Source organism: Zootermopsis nevadensis, unplaced genomic scaffold (genome assembly GCF_977971745.1).
Source record: "Zootermopsis nevadensis isolate Lab colony 2312 unplaced genomic scaffold, Znev_1.0 Znev_ptg000004l, whole genome shotgun sequence".
NCBI classification, from domain to species: Eukaryota; Metazoa; Arthropoda; class Insecta; order Blattodea; family Termopsidae; genus Zootermopsis; species Zootermopsis nevadensis.
This window is the reverse complement of record NW_028259136.1, coordinates 1264461-1291018: the sequence shown is the minus strand read 5'-3', so window position 1 is coordinate 1291018 and position 26558 is coordinate 1264461. Positions and strand designations below refer to the sequence as shown.

At 35.0% G+C, this 26558-nt stretch overlaps 1 protein-coding gene across 7 annotated transcripts in view; it reads left to right on the top strand.

The window, feature by feature from the left end:
• The window catches only part of Hasp (Hig-anchoring scaffold protein), a 98214-nt gene extending 72513 nt beyond the window's left edge, over positions 1 to 25701 (top strand). For 3 of the 7 annotated variants that reach the window (XM_022058447.2, XM_022058450.2, XM_022058445.2), the window contains 17 exons: positions 202 to 411; positions 874 to 1047; positions 2773 to 2977; positions 3418 to 3584; positions 4221 to 4424; positions 5027 to 5242; positions 6036 to 6245; positions 7229 to 7412; positions 8645 to 8760; positions 9718 to 9860; positions 11201 to 11327; positions 13546 to 13720; positions 14063 to 14214; positions 17610 to 17783; positions 19542 to 19721; positions 21956 to 22126; positions 23069 to 25701. In XM_022058447.2, the coding sequence (XP_021914139.2) occupies positions 202 to 411; positions 874 to 1047; positions 2773 to 2977; positions 3418 to 3584; positions 4221 to 4424; positions 5027 to 5242; positions 6036 to 6245; positions 7229 to 7412; positions 8645 to 8760; positions 9718 to 9860; positions 11201 to 11327; positions 13546 to 13720; positions 14063 to 14214; positions 17610 to 17783; positions 19542 to 19721; positions 21956 to 22126; positions 23069 to 23292 (3032 nt within the window). In that variant the 3' untranslated portion in view covers positions 23293 to 25701. Of the gene's footprint in view, positions 1 to 201; positions 412 to 873; positions 1048 to 2772; positions 2978 to 3417; positions 3585 to 4220; positions 4425 to 5026; positions 5243 to 6035; positions 6246 to 7228; positions 7413 to 8644; positions 8761 to 9717; positions 9861 to 11200; positions 11328 to 13545; positions 13721 to 14062; positions 14215 to 15095; positions 16732 to 17609; positions 17784 to 19541; positions 19722 to 21955; positions 22127 to 23068 lie in introns of those variants that run through there. The other 4 variants (XM_087342812.1, XM_022058448.2, XM_022058449.2 and 1 more) reach the window with 3 other exon arrangements.
• Positions 25702 to 26558: the final 857 nt, after the last annotated feature.

The following is a 26558-nucleotide window of genomic DNA, read 5'->3' as shown; positions in this document are numbered from 1 at the left end:
CATCATTCATTAGCAAATAAGTTGTTTGTGAACTGTAATATTATTGTGTAATAGTTACCACATTTGCCTCTGACTTTCACATCGTAAACTTTGTGGATCCCACTACTTTTACTTCATAGTGTAGACAACAGTCTCATATATTCCCTTGTTCTTAGATCTTATTCTACTTTGTGACCTGTAAGAATATTAAATTTGTTATAGCTCCATGTGTGGTTCCTCGTATTCAGCAAGGTCGTGTGGTATTGTTGACTCATTCCAACAATACCTCTATATCAGACTCACCGCAGCTTGTTCAGCATGGTGAGAAGTTAAGTGTGGATTGTGAACAACGTTATGAATTTCTTGCAGCCAACAGTACACCAGTGGAATGCAATAATGGTACTTGGACACACATTCCACGATGTGAACCAGGTATGACAGGATTTACAGTAATAAAAGCCCAACATTAGTTAACCTTTTTCAACACTACCACTGCTTATGCATGTCCCAGCTAGCCATGTGTCACACTAGCATACCACTAAATCCAGTCAGTTTCAATCCTTGGTAATGTCAAGTGATACTTTTGGTGGACAAAGTGGCAATATAGCAAGATTTTTTAAGCTCTTCAGTTTTCCTCTAAACATGACAGGCTGGTATAAAAAAAATTCTTGCAGAAATCATTATAATTATACCATGTAATTTTCTTGTCATGTTAAATAACAGTTGAGAGCTCAGAATTTAAGCTAAATTGTCATTTTATGGCCATCTATTGAGAGTGGCAAACTTTACAATTATCGCTGTAGTATGAATACAGGAGAAGGTTGACAAGAGTTTTCCTGTGTTACCTCATCCTTTTAACATGTGTTCCTACTAATATTGTTGTGTGGTTTCTAGCTCGGTGTAAACGGATGCCAAAAGCTCCTCGTAATGGGATGGTAATTGCACCTAAAACAGAGCATGGGATGAGAGCAAGATTCAAATGCAAGGATGGATACACTCTTCTGGGGGATAATATAACAAAATGTTTATTTGGTAACTGGACTGGTGTCCAACCATATTGTCAAGAGGGTGAGCTACAAACCATTCTTTTATTTGAATTGTTTCTTGCGAAATTTTCAGTTAATTCTGGCAATGAAGAAACTTTAAGTGATCAAAGCATACAGTAAAACCTCTGTTAACCGACCCTTGATTATCCGACTCCTGCATTAACCGACCGAATTTCAGTCAGATCTCTATTGCAATCGGTTTATACCAGCAAGAGTCAGTAAAGTGAAACCCACGCAGTACGAGCGACTGTCCTATCGTGTGTTTTCAGTCTGCATGGAGACGCTGTGCTACGTATATCGTGTGCATTAGTGTGCATATTTTGTTATATTACTATACTGTAAAGTGATAAACTAATAAAATGGCTTCTACAAGGTTACTGAGATGAAGAAGGGTAGCTAGGTTAAAAGAAAACGTGTTGAGCTTATGACAGCTAATAAATTGAAGATTATTGAGAAGATTGAATCTGGTGTCATGATAGCTAAGCTAGCAGCTGACCATGGCATCAGTGTAACTGCCACTGAACCACTGTATGATTTTGAAGGATTTGAGCAAGCAGATTTTCATTAAACTTTTTCATTAGCTGGTGATAAAGGGATTTCAATAAATGATGTGGAAGACTGGCCAGAAGTTGATGAGAGAGATCCTGGTTATGAGAATTTAAGTGAAGAACAAATTGCTGAGAATGTTTCTGCTACTGAAGCTGATGATGAAGAAACTGAAAAGCCTGCAAAACTATCAGCTGTGAGGGAATATGTTGATGGCATCATACAGTTCATTGATCTAACCTCAGACCCAGGTTTTGGTGATTATTATGAGCACTTCAGGACATTTAGGGAATTGGTTATTCTCAGGCAAAGACATGATAAAAACAAAACAACCCAGCAGAAAATACATAGCTTCTTCAAACCTGCTGATTCCCATAGAAGCTGAACCCCGCCTCCTTGTTCAGGACAATATAGCAAGCAAATCAACTGACATCAGCAGAATCACACCAGAACCTTCACTTCATGTGATGGACAGTGACTCAGAATGACTAATAAATTCACTATTTTAATACAGGACTTCCTCGAACAGTACTCATGAGTGACTCTTTTGCCATCAGCTTGTGCGTGTGAAATGCCCACATCATCTGCTGAGGAAAATCTGTATTGAATCTTTGTATATTTCTAATTATATCTTTGTCTTCTACTTATTTTTTAATATCCATGACCATGTTCCCCTTCCCCTCCCTCATCCAACTTATCAGCTTATCCGACCTATGGCTCCCCCATTTAGGTTGGTTAAAAGAGGTTCCACTATATTTGCTTAGCATTTGTATAACAGCAAAAGGTTAAAACAGTTTTATTTAAGTGCACCATACACTAATGACTTCATATGAACATATGGAATATACCACTAATAATGTGAGGTACACTAAAGAAATATATTAATCTACCCCACATATAATGAAATATCAGAATGTATACAAAAAATTGCATGTTTGGTATTTATAAATTTGTTATATTATGCAATCCCACACAATGACTGTTATACACACTTTAAAATATCAGTCTTTATTCATATTTCAGCACATCTTTGTTTGTTTGTTATTTCCATCATCCTATGCCTTATTCCATATCTTCCATGCCTAAACTTCTGAATGTGAAAAGTTTCTTAGATGGACAAAATGGATTTTCTTTCCTCAAGTTAATTTCCTAACATTAGTTAGGAAGCTTGCATATAACTATTGTAAAACTTATTTTGCAGTTTACTGTCCATTTCCGGGTTATATTGAGAATGGAAGGGTGATGTTGGTTGGAAATATGGGCGTGTATGATTATCGTCCATATGTTCGAAAGGTGACAAACAACAAACAGATAATGTATGAGTGTGAGCGTGGTTATGTTTTGACTGATGGCCCACCTGGTGCAACATGTATTGGAGGAAGGTGGAGTCCTAAACAACTTCCCAGGTAAACAGATGCTGCCATGAGTACTTCAATTTCCTTTAATAATATGATTGAGTATGTTCAATGGATTAAAAATTTAAAATAAATTGTAATATGTCATTTTATGTTATATTACATATACTTTTTCTCTTCTAGTCAGACACTTTCACTTGGTGTGTATTGCTGTACTTAGTGGCTGCAAAAATAATATTTTAAGTTGTTCAGGACATAAATATAACTAGTTATATTCAGGATATGTATTTATGAAAATATTAGATTTTATTATCGGTGGAGTGGTTATTCATGTCATGTAGGATTTCAGTTTGTCTCAAATATAAATTTCATATTGTATTAACTGTCACAGAAACATCTTTGTTATTGTTTATAAGAGCGTGTTTTTAGGTTGTTATAAAAAATTATATGTGATTCTGTCTTTGTACTTTATTCTACTTTTTAAAATTTAGATGTGTGCCTGGTATGCACCCACGCCTGCGGTGGAGCCGATCAGTCCATGCCAGACGAGCACTTCTCATGGCACACAATCAATCACGTCAGCAACTGTGGCAGCGAGATCGCCAGAGGCGTAACAAAAAGGGGCGCAAAGCAAAGAAAAGGGGTGGCAAGGGGAAAGGTAATGTTTGATATCATTCTTCCATTACATACATACATGCATATGCACACACACACACAAACTCGCATGCACATATGTATATATGTTTAATTGAAAAAAATATATAATTTACATAGCCAGCAGTTGACTGCTCCTTTGTACAAAATGAAATAACAACAAACAAATGGAAGGAAACAGTTTAAAGTAAGATTTTGAGAAAGCAAATTATAGTTATAACCAGTTTCATTTATTGTTTATAAAATGTTGGGCATACTGATTGGAAGCAGGTTTTAACACAAGTGTGCTATCATGAATATTCAGGAAGTGCAGAATGATAATTTTCTGCCAATGATGCCAATTGTTGTGTTCTTCTTTTACAGAATGTTTTGGTTCAAACTGACCAACATTAGTTTATTAATTTCATATTGTAAAAAATGTTTGCTTATTTTGAACTGCAGATTTTATAAATTTCACTAAATTCATGTAGGATCATCTTTGCTTGTACAGTAATATTAATTTAAACTTTGCATATATCTGTGTGTTTTTATTACTTACTTTATTAATTATATTTTTTGCAGAAACCTAGTGTTAGGCAGCCACAGCCTCTGTAAAATGATCTCAGTGCAATAAATTTCATTTCATATTTTCTGTTTACAGCTGGACCCTGTGAAGTAATATCAGAAGAATCATTTTTAAACATAGAAGTGTTAAAAGCAGGACGAGATCCTAATCAGACATTCTCACCTGGAACTGTTATTAGGGTTTCCTGTGGAAAGGGATATGGCCTCAACATAGGAACCAATGTCACAGCAAAATGTGTCAGAGGGCAATGGAAACCTTCCAAACCTGAATGCCTCATCTGTAAGTTATAAAATAACTTAAATTTTTTTTCCTTAATTTGATCCAAGAATAATTTGAGTAAAACCATGCTATGTATAAATATATAAAAGATTGTCTTTTATTTATACATTTAGAAGTAGTTTAAAAAGTATTATTTCTAGTCCATTAAGGTACTAAGTTGTTGATCCACAGTGACAACAGAAGTTGACTAAATAACGATCACATTCATAGAAATTAGCAGTCTCCATCTTCAAAGGTAAATGACTGATGGCCAATCTATTTGTGTTTTTAGGTAGCAAATGGGAAGAACACTTTGTCGCATTTTCAAAGGATTTATGAGCTACCTTAGATTATTGTTTTGCCCTGCAGTCTGGTGACTAGACATGAACATACAACACACACTTTCTCTATATTCACTTGTAGATTGACCTCCTTACTGGACTATAATAGAGTTTATGTTTTTTTAAGTTACTTTCATTTTTGATCAATTAGTTCACATTATCAGCACAGACCAGAAGCTTGTGTGTTCCTTAAAATTTCCCCTTTTTGCCTTGGATCTCAGAACATTAATTACAAGTGTAATTTTTTATTTAACAAGTTTTTAATATTTCCCTTTGTTGCAGTGCCTTGCCATGTCCCAGTAACAGAGAATGGTATCTATAAGCTTAATTCAAGAGAGGGTGGAAGTCAGAGTGCTTTGTTAAATGAGTCATCAACAATAGAAAATGGGGAAGTTGTGGAATTCTCGTGTAAACATGGGTATAATGTCCAAGGACCAAGTAATCTCCGATGCTGGCATGGCAAGTGGGCTATCACATCTTTGCCAGACTGCACACCAGGCAAGTGAAATCAGATTAAACTATATGTTACAGGGAAATAAATTAGTCACTTTAACCCTTAAATATTATTAGGTATAGTAGTAAAACACAGTAATTTCTTCAGAAATTTAATGTATGCTCATGTGTTCAATTTTCAGTTTTCCTTCATTAATTTTGGAGGTATGAATTTTGTTACTTAAAAGTATTAAAAATTAATGAGAACATAAAACATTTTTATTTCAAATTGTTAATGGAGTTTTAATCTGTTATACATCCATTTTTTATGATTTAAGCTCTCATGTTTACTTTCAGTTATTTTGGCCTTTTAGGCGAATAGTTTATGACAGAGTGTCAATATCATTAAAAAATTAACAGACTGTAATTCAGATATTTCTACATTTGAAGTGCTGTATTTTTATTTTCAAAGAGAGAGAGCAATTGAGAATGTTTTATTCACAATTTATGTGAATGGTCAGTGTAAAGTGGACAGCTGGACCAGTTATAAATGGCAGTGGCTTCAGATATAAAAGTAATTATTCCACTTGTATTAGAAATAGACATCCACAACAAACAAATGATTTTTGTTGCTTAATTTTTTCATTTAAGCACCATTATTGACATGCACTTGGTGACAATGGTGATTGAAATTCAGCACTTCATTGTTACAGAATCATTTCCTGGGAAGAGTGTCCAAATGAGGTCACATCAGGACAATTTGTGGGTCAGGCTATGGACATGGCCTTTCAAATTACTATCACAAGAATATGTAATATTCTACAGAGTAAAACTTGATGTGTTAATTGTTTGTCTGTAGCACCATGTGAGCTGCCAATGATAACCAATGGACAGTATCTCTCTGGCTACAGAGCAGGACTCACCATAGCAAATGGCTCATCAGTAACATTCCAGTGTGATAGTGACTACAGCAAGTCAACAGGTCAACCCATAGAATGTATTCTGGGGGAGTTGCGGCCCCGTGTACCAGCGTGTAGGCACCACACACTTCCCATCATAACGCACAGCAGTAAGTGTTTAACCATAAAGCTGTCCCACAATACACCATGTAGGCACTTGGGGGGAGAGCTGCATAGCTCCCACTCATTCTTAACCTCTGCACTAACTGAGGGTGAGTGGTTATCATCATGCCCCAACTGCGCTTTACCCCCAGGAAAGGACCCTGTTACCAATTGCATTGGAGGCTAAGTGTTTAACCATAGAACATTTAATTTACCTCTTTGCCCTAATAAATTGTTTGGTTTTTCAGAAGAGTGGGTCTGGTCCTACATGGTAAAATAGTGAGAATGTTTCATGAAGTCTTCATCAGTTCATTATTATTACATAATCACTGTTCCCATTATCATTGAAAGATGTTTGATTGAAAGCATCTTGACTCTTTTGCTGCTGGCAAATTAAATATAAATATCATATGTGCACTTAAAGTCATCTTTTATTGCAAATCTTCATCCAAAACCTGCAAAAAGAAATTCTTGATTCATTTAGATTTTCATGATTAGGAAAAGGATACATTTCACACATGGACTGGGTATTCATTTCTAGGTATTGCTCATGGCATAAACATTACTAGAAAGGAGTTTGCAGTTGGAGTACATGGTTACTAAATGTATTTACTGTAATTTTGCATCCACACTGGTTTATTTATTGCAGATATAAACCTAATGTTGTGACATAACTTTTAGGAATATTACACTACACACAGTTATAAATTCTGTTCATGACAAAGTAAATGAGCTGTACATATATTAATCTTACCACCTTTTATGTCAATAAATATACAGCATATAAAATATATCAAATAAAAGTTACAAATTTTAATTCAAATATATACCTTTCTCTCATGTGTACAGTTTTGTGTAATTAACAATTACTTTACTTTATGCATTTCATGTAAAGAGCACATACCAATTAACAAGAACCTTCTTAGTGGATTACACATTTACTCTGATACGATAAAAGTTTAAATAGTGACTCTTTTATTATGTTTGCTAGATGGCAGCAGCAAACATCTTGAGACAAATATGCAATTCAAGGGTGGCAGTGACATAACGAAAGGAGGAGATATTGGTGTAATTGACTTTCCTGCAGGATTCAGGAGGACTTGTGGTCCACCAGCTAGAGTTCAGGGTTCACTGGTATACAGGGATGGAGAACCAATTGGGGAGACTGACAGGAGGTATAGTTTATTGTGTCTTGCCATTTTTGGAAACAAACACTTTTATGGTAGGCAGTACTAGACTAAACTTAGGGTGAGCTATAGGAATTATATTTATGTTCATGTAAAATTTCAATGTTAAACTCCCTCCATTTAAAATTGTCTTTAGTTAAGTGTCAAAATTCATTGCTCCCCAAAGAAATTTTAAATGGGGATTTCACTGTAACATTTATAAGCAAAGAATATGTGGAAAGCAGATTTTAAGTTTGTCTCAGCAAATTGTATAATGATAGGGCTCTTCATAGGAGCGAAATGAAATCATTCACTTACTCTTCTACAACATACATGTCTATTCAAATACCACTGTACATGTATTCTGTTAACTGCTAACACCTACTAACTTCTCGCGGGGCAAAATCCCTCACAAAATTTAAATTAATTCCATAGTTCAAGAATACATATAGACTGGCTAATTAGCCCTTTTTTAAAAAAAGAAATCCACTTCCTCTGAAACGTAAAATTCCAGACTTTCCAGCTGTAACATTTTGTTCCCCTGGGACTGGAAACTTCCAGAACTCCTGGTAAATATTAACCTTTATTGGCATTGCAGTAGCATAGAGCTAAACCAAACCTCATAGATAAATTCAGGCCTGCAACTCCTTAATTCAGTGGTTTAAATTCCCTATACCTGCTTGATAAAGATTAGTAGTTGTTATCATTATGGTCACCCATTAGCTTCCACTTGGTGCTGGTAATTAGAAAATAGTAATCAGAACTGGAGCTAGGGGCTAGTTCTGTTTCAGTCATAATCATGTGTTAGAAGTTTGGAAAAGAGAAGAGGTTGTATTTTTATGGTTCCAACTACATTTGCCATTAATAATGGTGGTTTTCGTTTATTCTAAATTTAAATGTTATAAAATATCGGCTGGGTAGAAAGGTGATCTGACAGAGGGTAATATTTATAAATCAGAATCACTGTTTCATATTTGTTCAATTAAGTATGACACATTTTTCTCAATTCATTTAACACAGAACACTTGTATTTAAATTGTCAGCCATTGAGACCTTTTTACAAATACTATGCAATTTAAGAGTTTCCCCAACTGTTTTGCTTTGCAAGTGGGTAATAGTAGTGCCTTACTATCTGCTTGTATAAGAAATATTTGTCTGTGTTAATCAGCTGTTCCCATTGTTCACTTCTTATTACTGTTCCTAATTGGATATATTCCCTGAGTTCTGTTATCTGATTCCAGTTTTCCAGATGGTACAGAAGTCACTTTTAACTGCATAGCTAGCATCATGGGTGAGAAGACAACGTGGAGGATTATTTGTGAAGATGGAAGTTGGGTTGGGAGATCTCTCAACTGTGGTATGTTTCATTTATTTGGTTATTGATGTGGTTCTGTTGAGTATAATTGTTTTAAGGTATACAATACATTAGATATTCTATTAGTCATGTCAAGCAAGAGAGCATAAGGGCTATATGGGTGCAGTTTTATTAAATTAATAGTTCTTATAAGCAGTATTCCTCACAACTTAATATATAAAATTGCTTGTGAAACAGAAATAAATTAAAAATTATAGAAATCAAAGCTCACACATACAATCCATACTTCATGGTACAGTCTATAATATGCCAAGTCATATAGACACGTTATTTTCTTGATCACATGAGAATTCAATTATAGGTACAAAAATTAAATAAATATGAATATGTTCAACAATAGACAACAAGTGAAACTTTAGTATGATGGTGTGATTTCATTTTGGTTGCTTGGTTTGTTTATGTATCATGTATTGATTCTGTATAAACTGAATGTTGGCTTTCTGAAGATGGCAGCAGTATATTATTTCGAAACGTTGGTGTCTTCCTACAAGTCCACATGACATTACAACCCAGAAGACTGACGGACATCTACACAGCCACGAGAACCTCAGATCTCTTATTATTCAGTATTGATTAAGATGAAAGGTTAATTGTGATGAGAATTTGAAAGGATTATGGAGGAAGTGAGCATGCCATATTTCAAGTTGTCCTGGAACCTGCCTACAATGACAGAAAATTTATGAAAGTGCCAACTGGTGCTCTCTGCAAGGTTCAAGGTTACTTCAACAAATCTCTGTATTCCTGCTGTCCCAACTTGTGAAAGGAGATATGGATGGTGCTTATATATGGTTATGTTAATAATTCTTCAATGATGTTCCATCAATAATTCGTAGTATGTACAAGTACATATTAACAACAACTTGACACTTGATTTTAGATGAACTGTAATATTTCTGTTTGCTCAAATACAAACATTTTAGAATGTTACTTTGATTGCAGAAGGTGAAGATGTACTAGATGGAGTGGGGATTCTACGAAATAGTACATGTATATTTCGGAACACAGAACCTAATGTTGTGTCATTCTACAATGATCAGCAGATCACTGAAGAAGTTGTGGAATTTCCACCAGGCTCCTTGCTGGTGAGTTACCTTTACACATCCAAAGCATGAGAGATAAAGAAATCAGATGTCACAGCAGTAATCAGGTTTACAAAAGAGTGAAGAAGCACAAAATCTTATTTTTCTAATGTTGCATTTCAGAACTTATTGGCCTGCTTTAGTATCATCTACTCAGCTGATAAATTTGGCTAACCCTGAAATGCAATAAATAAATGTTAAACATGCTTAGTGTTTGTTATTGTAATAAACATTAATAAGGACAGTACAGCTTATTACGTGTATTGCCAATACAGACATGGTTCTGTGATATGTCCTCATAAACAACTCTGCAACAAATTGTTTATTTTCATGAAACTTGACTCAGACTTCTTACCAATGGAGACCATCTGACCTTCATTCAATGTAATTTTGTACCATTAAAAGTAATATTGTGATGTGGGATCATCAGTAATGCCATTCAGTCTATGGTCCTAAAATAGATCTTTGAAAAATATACAGCTTAATTTATTTGTCATTTTCATAGTTTCTGAATCTACAAGTTACCATATTTTAACCTTATCATTCCCTACTTTACAAGGAAACTTAGGTTTATTTTATCATCATAGCCATGTGTATGTTCTTAATAGTGTTTTAACTTCCTCCATTGTTAAGGTGACAAGGTGGCAATGTAATGGTTGAGTGGGTAGCATTCCTGCATCATATTCAGAAGGACCCAGGTTCATATCTTGGCCTAGACACCAATTATACTAACTAATGGTTTTTGTACTTTTTCTCAGTCATGCAGATGCTGGGATAGTATCTTAAATTAGGTCACACAAGCTTATTTCCACATTCTTTTAAACTCATTTACTCACTGGTCATCATATGTTTCGGTGTTATGTAGTCTGAGCTACTGAAATTGTCATTACATTTCATAAACCAGAATTAGAACATAGTGGTATTGCAAACTTCTGCTTTGGGAGTGACATCATCATTTAATTCAAATCAAATGGAATCAACAAATACAGCAGAGAGCAAAATCTGTAATTCTAGGTATTTCATAAGCATTTAATTAAATTGCTATGAGATAAAAGGAAGTGCTCTTGAAATTTATTATGTAAATCTAATTGATTTTCACTAATATAATTATCATTGAATTTCATTACGTTTTTCATTGTCACTGTCCAAGGGAAAAAATGAGCTTCCTGTGAATGTTATTGCAGCTTAGGTGCCTGTCAAATGATTTCTTTCTTCCCAAATAGAATTTTATTGTAGTATTTCTGTTTGTTTTTTTATTAAAATATCCCACTGACTGATGGCTTGTAAGAAATGTCTCTCAATTGTATATTTAGATGCTGAAAAAATTGTGTGTGCTTGTTTAGGTTTCAAGATGTGTTGATATTGGGAAATACTCTATGATTGGCTCTAATCGTCGCCGTTGTGTGGGTGGTGAATGGGATGGCCAGAAGCCTGTGTGTTTTGGGCTGAACCAGGAAAATGATTATGCATGTAAGTATACTTAATATGAAATGTTGTATTTCCTGTTTTACAGCATGAAAGTAAAGTAAAGCTGTCCCAATATATGCCATGTAGGCGCTTGGGCGGAGAGGTCATATAGCTCCTACTCCTTCTTGACCTCGGCACTAGATGGGGGTGAGTAGTGAGCATCACCCCCCAGCTGCACTTTACCCCTGAGAAAAGACCCCAGCACCCATTGGATAGGAGTCTTGGAGGGAAGCAGAGGGTAGAGGAAAAATCCTGTGCCCCTATCAGGGGATCAAACCCCAGTCATCAAGTCCATAGCCAGTCACTATACTGACTGAGCTATGCAGGCTCACACAACATGAAAGACAAGAGTCTATTGAAATCCTTTCAGTTATGTATGAATTATGCAATTTTTTAAAAAATTAAATCTGTGTTCAGTTAATTCTTTTTCTTTTAATGAAGTTTAATCAGTGTTCTGTTTTTCCAACAATCAAGGCTGTTTGTACCCATATGTTATGATGTGGTAAGGAAGTATAATATTTTAAGTATGTGTGTCTTAAATTATAAACACATTAAACAATAAAGAAAATATTACCAATTTCATGTATCACTACTTCATTTCTGAGTTTTAAAAATGTATTTGTATGTGTTTTTTCATTTACTTGTGTTGTACGATAAAAGGTATAGTAAGGTGTATTTCAGTAAACATTTGTCTGCTTCATTTTGTATTCAGAATGGTCTATTACAAGATGCATTATCCCATTGCTTTTAAGGCTAATGTGTGTTACCATTAATTAAAAATGTATTTAAAATTATTTATCTTTCCTTGCTTCTACAATTTTTAGATTGTTTGCATATATTGTCACTAATTTTTATTTTCTTAGTTCAAATAGACTATCTTACTTTGTTACAACATTTTTAAAAAGGCTACCATATTTGTTGGAATACAAGCATTTATATTTTGAAAACTTAAGAGGAAATAATGCACAAAAAGTGCTGTAAATGCAGCAGTTATCAAACACAAAAAGGAACTTTGTTTGTGACAAAATCCAGATTTACTAAAACACATTTGTTTTCCTGCATCCTGATATAGTTCACTGATCTCACACTACAATTTCAACAGGCATTGCATTCACACTGCTATATAAAATTGTTTGTGATAATGTAAATTTATTTTTGGAATGAAGAAAAATGCACCTCTAATTGCTCCTGGTGTCACTAGACTAGTGTACAATTATGAGAAGATTAAATGAGACTTTGCTTAAGAATGACCAGTTACAGTGTGGAAATCTTATGATGGTAAATGAATGGGCAGTTACAGAATCATGTTGTCACTGCAAAAAATGCTAAACTTTTCTGCTTTCAGTCAATTAACTAACTGATACTGTGTCTACTTTGTAACAGAGAGGTACAAGATATTCAGATTTCAGAAATGCATGCAAATTTATATACTGAATTACATAGGAGATACAAACATCCCTTTGCACCTCTTCTTTTATCATTATTGCCTCTCAAACAGATTGGCTGCATGCATTGTATATATTCTTGATTTTAAGTTTGTATGCGTGTTATAGTTCAAACTAAAAAGTAAATCTTCATTCAAATATGTAAGGGTCTATCATGATAGGACTTTTTAAGATAATTAAAACTTCCTCTTTCATGCACTTCTTTATCAAAATCTCAGTCTAAGCAAAAACAAACTAGCCAGTGACAGTACCATGTTGTCTTGTATTACACTGTTATTCTAGTACATGTTCATTGAGGAGACATGTATAGATAATGGGGAATGTGTTAATTTCCCAAGTTACTTGTTCTTATATGCCTTTGGTCATAAAAACTGATTAAAAAAGTCTTGTAATTAAAACCCTTGTAAAGTTAAATATGAAGCAGGAATTTAAATATATTGTAAGAACATACCATTTTATGAAATATGTAAATTCTTTTGATTTTATATGCAACTGATGATCTCTTAAATTGCTGCTATACTTGTGCTTTGTATTCATTTCAATTTTAACATAGACCTGTATCCTGTTCATTTACATACAGGAATTGTGATAGGCACAGGAAATTAAAATAATATAATTCACTGTTTTATACTATGTCTATATGTTAATATTTCTTCATTTTGGAAACTGTGGAATGCTGCTACTTTGTTATTTTGTCTGCATGGAATACATGTTAGTTTTATTGATGCTCTCAATATTCCAATATTTTGGCAGATTTGCATAAGCTTGGATAACAGTTTTTCTTCCTGCAGTGGAAAAACCACCAACTATCTTATTTCGTCATCAGTTGGGACCAATTGCACAGAGCAATGATGGGCGGCTAATTGTATATCCAGGAACGATTGTGCACATGGAATGCCTGTGGATACGGAGGTTTGGCACCCCCAAGTGGGTTATCAGCCACAATTATAGGTAAGAGTGTTACAATATTTGTCTCTTTACAGTGTGATATAACCTTTACTTTTATGTCCCTGAAAGCATTCAACATTTTGAACATACTCCATGATTAATACAGTTACATATATTTTACACAATCCCTTGTTTTTCAGCACTTGCATGAATGATCAGGTACAGAAACATTCAGCACTCATGAAAGTCTGAAACTGTCCATATAACATAAAATATTTAATTACTTTGACAATTATAATTGTAGTTTAATCCTGTAATAACCAGACTTCTGCCTAGGAAAATATCGATATTGACCAGTGATAATGTAAACAGTAACATTCTGTTGAATACCTCTGTTTGTGACAGAAAATATCCTGAAGGCTGGACAACTGATCCAGGGCGCGATTCACAGCTGGAGTACCGCCTAAGTATATATCATGCCAGCAGAGATGATTCTGGAGTGTTCACATGTGTTACTCCTACTAGACACACACATGCAGTAGAAATACTTGTGAAAGGTATGATATAGAGCACTTTATGAAATGTAAAGTAGCTTTGAGGACATAGTTATGTTTTTAGTTTTTAAATTGTTCTTTTTAATTAATTTATATAAACAGAAATATTGCACAATAAATATTTTGATATACAATGCCTGTGATGTATTCAAGTATTGCATAGGGTTGAACAAATTGTTCATTGCTTAATCAGTCAATATAACACTACCATCTGATTTCAGTCACATGGCATTTTTAATAGTCATTTGATAATAGTGTAGGGGATAGGGAAGTAATTTCAGACTAAAACAAGAGCTTTCATGCTTCAGAACTAAACTGTTAATAAGATGGATGAAACTATTGAAAACTATGCATTCAGTCTTAAAAAAAGGATGTCGACTGAGGACATATGAGAACAAACTGGTAAGGAGGATATTTAGATCTGTGAAACATTAAGTAAAGAAGAATTGATGAGCTTAATGCAATTATGTGGTTCCAGATGTTGATCATTAAAAAAAAAATATAATAAAACCAAAGCCTGAAGCTGTTGTATGAATCTGTCAGTATAAAATGAAAGGCAAAAAAAAGACTAAACAGTTTTATTTCCTGTAACTAGAACAGGACAGAAACTTAATCCATGGATGGTAATAGTGGTGGCTGTGGTGATAATGAAATGAGATGTGAGGATTCAGATTGAATTGAACTGGCTTAGGATATGGTTAAATTGTGGGCTTTTCTGAGCACTGATGAACTTTCATGTTACATAAAAACAAGGAATCTCTTGAAAGGAACCATGATAGTTCAGTCAGTGACTAGACTATGGACTGGATGAGTGGGGTTCGATTCCTGGCATGGAAGGATTTCCTCTTTGCCACAGTGTCCAGACACCTCTTGGTCTGTTGCAGCCTCTATCCAATGGGCACTGACAACTCACCTCCTTCCAGAGCTGAATTTAAGACTGTGTGGAGCTGTACCTCCATTCCCCATCTCCATGGCATGGTGTTTACTTAACCATCAGGGACAACATGCTTTACTATCAACTTTTGAAGAAAGATTCTAAACCGTTACTATACAGAGTGTATATAAATTATCTTTACATCTTTACTCATGAATAAAACCTTTATGCAAAGACATGAACACGCTGTTTAAAAGACATCTGTGAGAGTATGGGTGTCATTTGTCACATATACAATGTTCAAATGATATTTAAGCTCCATCCATGTATGCTGCAGCATGTCAGTGACAACTGTTGTAATAGCAGCTGCAATTCTGTCCATCAAATTGCTGATGTCTGCTGCCAGAGTTCGGTACACAGACTTTTACTTATCCCCATAGGAAAAAATCAGTATGTGATTCTGGCGATCTAGCCAACCAAGATATGGGACCAGCACAGCCAATCCGTTGGTTTTGGAAATGCTGGTTAAGAGTTGCATGCACAGTCATCTTTTGGTGTGGTGGTACATTGTCTTGCTGGAAGAACAGTGCAGTGGAAAACAATGGGTGCTACCATCTGCGTGGAACTCGGTAAATCTTTGAGAGTTTCTTTCACAGTTGATGCTCAAATAATGCATCTGACTTTTTGTAAAGGTTTTATTCATGAGTAAAGTTGTCGAGATAATTTATGTACGTTCTGTATATAAAGGCAACTCTCGGTTTGTGAACGTTCGATTTACGAACATTCGCTACAACGAACGACACAATTTATTCAAAATTTCTTAAAGTCGCCAATAGATAGAGTTCCTTATAAAACGAAATGCCAATTGTATAGTGAACATAATTGTAAGATTTAAATAAATAAACTTTTAAAAAATGTGTTTATTACAATAATTATCAGAAAAATATTGTATGATAATTATACTGAACTGTTCTTGGTTAATAAAACTAATCTAGCCAGTAAAAAGACGTTGGTTTACATGCCACGCTGTATAGAATGTTTTCTCGTGGGAAAGAAATTGGTTATTCCCCCTATTATAATATAATAGGATCATCACTTGCTTTGCCTATGTTAAACCATAATGCATACATACATTTAATAAAACGTATTGTATAGACCATTCGATGTTTAGTACATGGTTTTAATGCTTTAAAATGGCTGCTAACATATACGATATGTATTGTAAAAGCTCAGGAATGCAAGATACACATAACAAACAAAAATGTATTAACGAACAACGTCTTGGAACGGAACTCATTTGTAAACCGAGAGTTGCCTTTAATGCTGTTACTTTACAAACTTTTTCATCTCTTATTGTTTGAGTTTGAAATTCAGATAACTAAATTCATATACTTTGTCACATGAAAAGAAGACATATCTAATTTGATTAAATATACTCACACATTCATTAGACTTATTTAGAAATGTAGTATTACCTTCCTTTTTAACACCAAACTAGATGTGGTTGATACAGTGCTTACTATAATGGTGCTATAATCACCTGGTCATAAGGACATAGATGAGACAGACACTATTGTGAGATATGTTATCTGTTCTGTTCAGAGCTTTGCTGTTATGTGTTATAAAAAGTGAAGACAAACTGCAAACTTGTCTGGGTCAACTTCCCTGTACCCTCATTGTTTGATCCATTGCTTATCTTATTGCCTCTTATTTTATTTAAATGATGCTTTCTCAGCTCCACAGGTTGTATGCTTTAAATTGATGAATCATAGTAAATGGCGAATTCAGAAGGAAGAAGAAAGAAACAATTGTGGCCTTCCATAAAGTAAAGTAAAGTTTGTCCCGCTACATGCCGTACAGGCGCTTGGGATGAGAGGAGATATAGCTCCTCTCTTTCTTGACCTCAGCACTAGATGGGGGTCAGTGGTCAGCATCACGCCCCGGCCGGCTTTACCCCCGGGAAAGGACCCTGGTACCCATTGTAGAGGAGGCTGGGTGGGCCCCAGAGCCAGTCTGGACGCAGAGGCTAGAGGAAAGAATCCTCTGCCCCCATCGGGGATCGAACCCCAGTCATCCAGCCCGTAGCTTGTCACTATACTGACTGAGCTATCCCGGCTCATCCTACCATAAAGTATTGCCTTAGAATTTTCTGTAAGTGTTGAGAAAAACAACAAAACCTCAGGTCTGGACCAAGAATGAAACCTGTGGCTACTTTAGTGGAGGAATGCTAACCACAGTGTTCAGTTTTGTTCATCTGAATACATGTTCTTGAAGACTAAGTTGCCTACTGATATAAATTTTAAGATATGTATTTCACTGTATCATTTATTTAATATTCATACGTTTACACAGTGGAAAAAGTGTTTTCTGATTGTTTAACAATTTTTATTTATGAGAAAAAGATGATACTACTACACTACTAACTGTACCTGATGAAATTGAGGTATCTACAGTTGTAGTGTCTTACAATCTATTTCAATGTACATTTAACACAGCACTAATCAGTTGGCTTTCTTTCAATCAGCGGTGCACTGTCCAATGATTCCGCCTCGTCGTGGCATGAATCTCAGCACTCTGAATACCAAGATGAACACAAGGGTGTTACTGTCATGTGCTAATGGCAATTCTTTGATTGGTGCACCAGAAATCACATGTTTGCCCTCTGGAAATTGGAGTGCACCTATTCCCATTTGTGAAAGTAAGTGCACACCACAAAATCGAATGGCATGATGTTCTTCACAGTCAACCCCACAAGGACTAACATGTTTCATGGGTCTAGGGCAGGGGTGGGGAAACTGCGGCCTTAAGGCCACATGTGGCCTTCTAGGTCCTTAAATGCGGCCTTTTGACTGAATCCAAATTTTACAGAACAAATCCTTTTATTTTTATTAATACATTTTTCAAGACGCCCTTAAGGTCACAAATGACGGATACCCATCTAGAGGATCAACTGAAACTGCGGACCTCCATGCTGCAACCAAACATTCAAATGCTTTCCAACAAAAAACAGACACAACAAAGTCATTAAAAGATTAGTTAACTTTAAAATTAACAAATAGTTTTCATTTTTTGAAATTATTAAGTACATAGTAGTTAGATTTTTACAAAATAATGTACATTTTTAAGTATATCTAATTGAAGTTTCTTAAATGCGGTCTTATTTGATTACAGTTAAATTAATGCGGCCTTCCAACATGAAAAGGTTCCCCATCCCTGGTCTAGGGTATATTCTACACTATTGCAGTGGTTAGAAAAATCATCTTTTGAGTAGGTTCAGTTTAAGAACTTGAAGCAAAAATGGTGGTAGTACTATATAGTATAAGCCAGTGGTCCCCAACGCAGTGCCTGCGGGTGCCAGCATTGATACGGAAAGATGTTATACTGAATAATGAAGGCCGTTCAACCATGAACATTATAAAATCAAAGCACAGATCTCTACTTACTAATGTCCATCTTGACGATTGTTTGCGAGCAGCAACATCTTCCTACACAAGCAAATTTGAAAAACTGACAGATTAAATGCAGTGCCAAATATCACACTAACTACCCACCTGAGTAATAATAATTGTACTTTTGAAAGTAAGTATTTTTGATTGCATGGTTTCTTGTATCATTAAACGTCGTGTTGTTTTGTGTATTGCTTGGTGACGATTACTTATTTGTCCAGATAAAAGAAAAATTTGGCTTTGTTAATTGGTTGGTGCCCGCCACGATCGCATAAACTCTCAAATGTGCCCATAGGCACAAAAAGGTTGGGGCCCACTGGTATAAACAAAAGAAGTATTATAATAAATAAATTTTACTATTTAATTTGAAATTTTATGAATAGAAAAATATCTGTGAAGCTTGGTGCTATTTCTAGGACACTGACTTCCGAGATCTGAGCATTTGTGAATTTTATTTTTTTTATATAAAATTAGTTTACAATCTGGACTTTTCAGACTTTTGTATAGTTTTTACTTTTGTGCTTTTTTGTCTACATGAAATTTTTACAGTCCTTTCTACACACTTGGACAAATGTTTTTAAACCACTTTCACTAAGCCACTGTATTAATAGAGTGCACATAAGTGTCCTGTGATGTTTTCATTGAGGGTCAACCACTTCTGATGTTTATCTTAAACTGCTACGGGATAAACATATCCTTTTTCTGTGGGATATGGCTTGCAATTTACAAATATATGGGCCCAGACCTCACACCAGCAGTACCATACTTGTTTTTTCATAATGTTTTTGAAGACTGAAACCTGTTAAATTGGAAGCTCTTAGAGGAATGATTATCATTGCCACTGACTTTACCCCTCCCAAACCTTTGTGAAACTTGCCATTCAGTCAGAAATTCAGTGTACTTAACTTTAGATTGCTTTGACCCTCCTGCCCTCTTTGGATTCTCCATTATCTTATCATATTTAATTTTATATTCTTTTCATATTTGTAAAACTGAATAATTTTGCACAGGTATTGAATGTGCAGATCTTGTAAATTTAACGGACCCACATCTCCGTGTGTCAATCCTAAGCAGAGAAGTGGGTGGTCGAGCTGTGTTCAGCTGTGCCCAGGGATATGGGTTGCGTGGGCCACATGAAGCTGTGTGTCAGCACACAGGAGACTGGGCTTCTCCTCTACCCACTTGTCAAGGTACAATATATGTATTTAATTTGTATAAAGTATGTCCACAGGATATCAAGAATGTCAAATTAGGTTAAGGTAAAGAGGTTACATAATTTATTTTTATCTGCCTTTCTATCCTCTTGAAAATAAATTTGTGGTGGGAATACATTTTACAATGACCATCTCATGCATTTTTATGATAATGTCCAAATTGTGATGACAGTTACATCCTTCTTTGCAAACCTATATCTGCTACAGTGGTTCCCAACCATTCCTTAATCAAGGAATTCTATGATGCATTATGATATTCTGTAGAACTTTATGAGCTGTACAATATTATCATAATTAATTATTTATTTTTGTTTCATCTGAAGTGTAAGAAATTCTTCCCATACACACAGTTCTGTTGATCTAAATATGTTGCAGAACTTATTTTAGAGGTACCTATATTGCCATTGGGTTCTTCAGGACCATCATCTTTTATTCTGATATGGTTATACCAAATATCTTTATATTTCAGCAAAATGATATTTGTCACATATAAACACACACATCGCAGATTTCGTTGTCAACAGTACCATATATGATTCATTTGACTTCATGTTCTGTTGTCTTAGTTCATATGACAAGCTGCTAAATCAGGTTCAGAGATGGTCTTCTGCTCTTCATGAATTTGCCTCATGCATTATGTACGAGGTGCGATCGAAAGGTTTCAAGACTGCTCGTATAAAAACCCGTACACTTATCTGAGGTATTAAATTCATCCATCACCCTCGAAGTAGTTCCCCTGGGAGTGAACACAACGATCCCAGCGCCGCTGCCAAGCCTGGAAGCATCCCTGGAAATCTTTCTTTGTCAGCCTGTCAAGCACCATCTGCGATTCTGCCTGAATCTCTTCTATCGTCTCAAATCTCCTTCCCTTTAGCTGGATTTTCATCTTTGGGAAGAGGAAGAAGTCACACGGAGCTAAGGAGGGTGCGGGATGACGGCCATGGTGTTTGAGGCCAAAAACTGCCGAACTTTGAGGGCGGTGTGCGCTGGCGCGTTGTCATGATGCGTCGCATGTGGAGTTCTTCCTTTAGAATCAGCTGACAGGTCCCATAGCCTATCCCAACAATGTCGCACAAGTCGTTGATGGTATGACGTCGATCTTCGTGAATGGCCTGCCGAATCTTCGTAACATTTTCGGGCGTTGTGCTCGAAGATGGTCGTCCAGAACGCTCGTCATCATCGACAGAGGTTCGGCCATTTTTAAAACGTGAATGCCACACAAAAATTTGTGCACGACCCATTGCGGACTCCCCAAATGCTTGCTTTAGCATTTCATAGGTTTCCGTAGCCGTTTCGGTGTAATGCACTACCAAAACGCCCGTAACTAAGAAACAAATGCTAATTCGATGATGCCGGCTGGCACACTGATTCACTATGAATGTAGGCCGCACCCCCTAGCGGCAGAAGCTCGTACTACATCCGGTTCGCCCTCTATTGACACAGTCTTGAAACTTTCCGATCGCACCTCGTAATTTATTTTGGATGAACTGTGTTTGTGTCTGTATGATTTTGGTTATGCTTCTTATTAATCTGTTGAGGTGGGGTAACTATCTTTATTCATGGCATCTTTTTTTTAAATTTATTAAATACATACTTAATTCTTGTGACTGTTTACAGTTTCATATCATTGTATAGTGAAATAATTGGGTAATCATGAGCTGAATATTCCTAATTACATTATCCACTAATTCTTGAATTTAAATGATAAATTTTAATGTTTGTAGCAACTTAATTTCTGGTCATATACCTAACAACTATCATATCATCAGCAAGTAGTTTACTCTATCATATAAATATTCAAGCTTAAATTCCCATTTGAAGTTTTATCTCTTCTTGTTACATAGCTGTATCTGCTCTCTGCTTGTTTCAGGTATTACATATTGTTATAGATGTAATGAACTGTAATCAGTTTCTTGTTATTCTGTTGGATTATCTAAGGTTAAGGGTATGATATAGTCTAAATAGTTGAAAAATTTACATATCATATATGACTTTTATATGTGGTGGGAGACCACCCACAAAACCCATTCATAATTTTTCTTTGTTCAAGTTATGTGTAAATATTACACTGCTATGTATTTCATGGTAATTTACAAAGATGTGTTGATAATATATTTCTGTTTGTTGTTTTAAAATTTGACCATATGGTGTCTGATACAGTCACAATTCCTGAATCAAATGAAATCATTTAAAAGTGAATTTACTTGCAGAAGTGCAATGTGATACTCCAGGAACACCAGATAATGGTTATATTCAAGGCAGTGGGCCATACAAGGCTGGAGATGTGATACAGTTCAACTGCAACCCAGAATTCATGATGGAGGGACAGCCAATCATAGCATGCCAGGAGAATGGGAGATGGTCAGGGACTGTACCCAAATGTATGTACCAAGCTGAACTAAAATTTTTATGATAACATTTAATCAGAATTTTTTCTTTTCTGGATATAAGGATGATAATTCATTAAATCAGAGGCTATAATATCCACCTCTTCTGAGTTGGCTCCTGATTGATTAGCTTTCAGCTCAGGATACTGGGGTAAATGCATTATCTAGTAAAAAAGACATCATTAAATGAAGATGATAAAACTTTTCTCATAGAAAACTCCTTTCCAGACAACTTATACTTTGAAGATGCCAACTGCAGTGTTGTTTGCCAAAGCATTAGAAACTTCAAAGCAGTTCATACAATTGAAGCTCAGAAATCAATATTTTATACTGCTGATAAATAGTGGGAATTTTGTCAACACAGTGAACTTCCTCAGCAAAATGAAAGAATGTGTTATATGATGGTTACAAATTTGATACCAGTAGGTGACTGATTGAGTGACTCATGAATGATTAATTGGAAAGGCCATGGAAAGAAGAGTTTGTAACATATTTAAAGGTACTGAAATTGAACAGATTTGGGAAAATCATTAAAACCTTCAAGATGGGTCCCAGCTCATATAAATAAAATGTGTGTTAATAACATTTGGCCTATTGAAACATATTTACACATTCTTTATATAGTCATGAATGATTGATGCTCACCTATCTCACAAATTTCTGTGTTATAAATAATTATTACCATAATTAAAATGTGTTAACTTACGTGATCATGTCTATATCTACATGTCTGAAACAACACAGATGGTGAGTGACACAGAATGTCCAGTGGACAGTGCATTGTTTGGTTTATGGGTCCCTGATTTAATAAACCAACCTGGAACTTGAAAAGTATATTAATGTATAGGGAAACTTAAAATAGGCACCCTTTTTTCAGTAGTTTATACAAAACCATAAAATAAACAAACTAAGAATTTATTAATCTCTTTGTTGCAGGTATGCAGGCTTGCTCCTACCCTGGTACTACTATTAGTGGGCGGATGTCAGCTGTTAAATTCTACTACAAGATTGGGGAAACCATCACATTTACATGTGATGATGGTTTGGAATTAAGAGGAGCACCAATGCTGCGATGTCTCCGTAATGGGAAGTGGTCTAATGCTATCCCCACATGTGTCACTAACTCATCAACTACAGTAGCAGCAACTACCACAAGATAATGCCTTTATAGAATAAAATGTTCAGAGATACTCATCTGTATTTTTCCAGTTCAGAGCTCTTGAATGTCAGCAATGGAATTCCTTTCCCTTTATTGTATGCTTTTTTAAGATTTATGAATAAAGGCTTCTTTATAGTTACATTTACAATGAAACTGGAATAGAAAAACATAAATAATAGGCATTATTATACCAGAACATTGTAACTGAGAAGTCCTACAGCAGTATATTTAGTTTGATCATAAGAGATGCCAATTTTGTGGTACAGTATCACCATGTAGGTGTAGTCTAAAAATTAAAAGAGAAACTACAAGAGGATGTCCTCACCATAAATTATGCCTGCATGAAAATATGTAAGTGCATATTTATATCTCCCATCAGTACTGATAACAGTTTCTTGCCTTATCATATAATACAAAATTTCTTTTATATATACATAATTAGTGTTGGCATATGCAGGTTGAGTATGCTGTGAAAGTGATAATGCTGGGAGCATACTGTATTTGCCATCCATTAATAATATCCATATCAGTGTTATGTTGAGTTGTTGTTAGTATTAATGATAAGCTGTTAAATGTTGAATTATTAGTTTTACATATATATATATATATATATATATATATATACTCGTATATATATGAAGTTGTTATACTCTTCTAATGATTCAGAGCTGTCTTGTATCTTTGAAAAAGAATAGTGCAATTATTTTATTGTTTAATATGACAATACATACACTAATATTTGTAAACTAATGTGTATTTTTGGAAATTTACTTCGTCTATTAATATAAGTTTTAAATTTAAAAAAAAACGCATGTCATTTTGATGGGTGGCTCTGCTTTTATCATCAGGTAAAACTGTAAAGCCTAATCTGATGAGTCGATTGGAAAGATTTTGAAACCTTTTATACCATGTAGGGACTCAATGTAAAAATTATATATTCAGTAACTATTAACTCTGAATGGTAGTATATATAGGCCAAATGCGTTTCGACCCTAATGGGTCATCTTCAGTGGCCAATCAATCAGTAACATAATGTTACATTACAAGAATAATGCTTCTGAAACTACATAAAATACATAAGAGTTTAAAGTTGAAATACCAATTTTCAATTTTATCATTGGAAAGAGTTAATCATAGTCCAAGCTCTTTCAAATGGACCCAGCTGAATAGGTTGTATGGTTTTACTTGATGATGGAAGCACACCCAGCTTCCAAAATGTTGTATGTTTTTCAAGAGTTTTAAATGTTAAATTAACAGATGAAGCAAAATATCCAAGAATACACATCACTTTAATGACAAACCTTATTCAAAAATTCTTAGATGAGTAATATTTTTTTCCACAATTATCTTTCTCATTAAAATTACAGGGATTTTCAGAGTAGGAAATTTGCCACACTGAAACCATGTGTTGTGAAATACAGCTTATTCATGTCTTACCCAAGGAGAAAAATTCAGACTGAGTTCTTTTTCACGTTCATGAAGTTTGCCATTATCTTGCATGGAAATATGCAGTTATAAGTGCAGTATTTACTAAATTGAATACCATGATATCCTCAGTTCCACCATGACTTTTCGTATTGATTTGTTCAGGCTTCTTCACATTGCTACTTTCACAGTTTCCTCATCAATTGGTCAATGGGCACCTGGAGCATGAGGACATTTTCACTCTAACATTGATTTCATATCTTCAAAATGCATTACATAGCCATCTGCCACTTTGCATCTGCAAACTTGGCTGATAAGAGTTTTGTGAGGTTACATCTATAATCATTAGCTTGCACCATTACATAGGTCAGAAGCCAGAATTAACATAATTCAGAAATGGACAAGCTTAAAGACAGCAAATGAACTATATTTCTTGATGTCAGCAAAGTTATTAAAAAGCAACTTTTAAGGTTAAGGTGAATTACATGTGTTTATATTGGCACAGCACAATTCAAGGACTCCCAGAAAGACAGAATTGTTTTTTTCCCACATGTTATAAACTCACTTAGAGTCAGTTGAGCATCTCTGGATATTCCTAAATATTTAATAGCTGTTTATTAATATATTATAATTAATACAATTAATTATGTTTCCTATTTTTTTGCTCAGTGTTCAACCAATCGTCTTCCAAAATGGTGGGCTGACATTAAGAAGTCTATGATGGTAGAGTGTTGGTGTTATAATTAAAATGAAAGTTCTACAAGAGATTGAAGGCCAAATTTATAATTTTAATTTTGGTATATAATATTAAAGGACAGAAACGCACAATGTATCAACGAATATCAGTGTTTATAAAAAGTAGTCACTGTATGTACACATGAAGTGAAAAGTTCCATTCCAAATATTATTACCATAAATAGTAGTAGTAGTAGTAGTAACACTAATATTAATTATAACCACAATAATAAAAAAATAAGAATGAAAAGTAATATAAAAATAATTGTCTGTAGGTAAGACATCACACATTATCATTTCCTTGCTTAATGTATAGAAACTTATATTATTTTGCCATATTTCTTAATTTCGGAATCTGACTCAATCTCTGCCTTATCCGATCTTTGCAGAGACGCCTCGGCAGAGACCGGGTCATACAGAGACCGGACCATGCAGACACATATCGGCAGAGAACGGGCCCGTCTGAAACCTGTTCTGGCTGGGATCAGGTGGGGAGAATTTAGAAAATAATTTCAAATTGCTGGAAATTGTTCAAAAAGCGCACAAAACAAAACAAAATTGAAAATTTTCATGTTTAATTTTTTCAAAAAAAAAGATAAAATTTCTCGTTTTGTTCGTTTTTAGAAAAATTGCGGCATTCTTTGATTTTTCCAAAATTTTGAAAAATTTCAAAATGTGTTTCAAAATACTCCCCACCCGATCTCTGCCGTACCCTGACTATGACACACCCAGTCTCTGCACGGTCCGGTCTATGTATGACCCGGTTTCTGGCGGGCCTTCTCTGCAAAGATAGGGTGAGGCAGAGGTCTAGTCTGGCAGAGACTGAATTTGGCACTTATTATATAGGGATCAGGAAGGAAAAATTTTGAAAAAGATTTTAAATTTTTCAAACTTTTAGAAAAATGAAAAAATGCAGCTAATTGTCTCTGTATGACACGTCTCTAACGTGCTGTCATTAAGAAGGCCAGGTGCTGCAGGCAGCACGTGAAGCAGCTAGAGACGTGCAGAGACCAGATATCGGTTCAGTCCTGTTGGTCATACACCGAGGCAAGCAGCAGCTGGTTGAGATAGAAGCCGAGTCCGGCAGAGACAGGATGTGGCATTCAC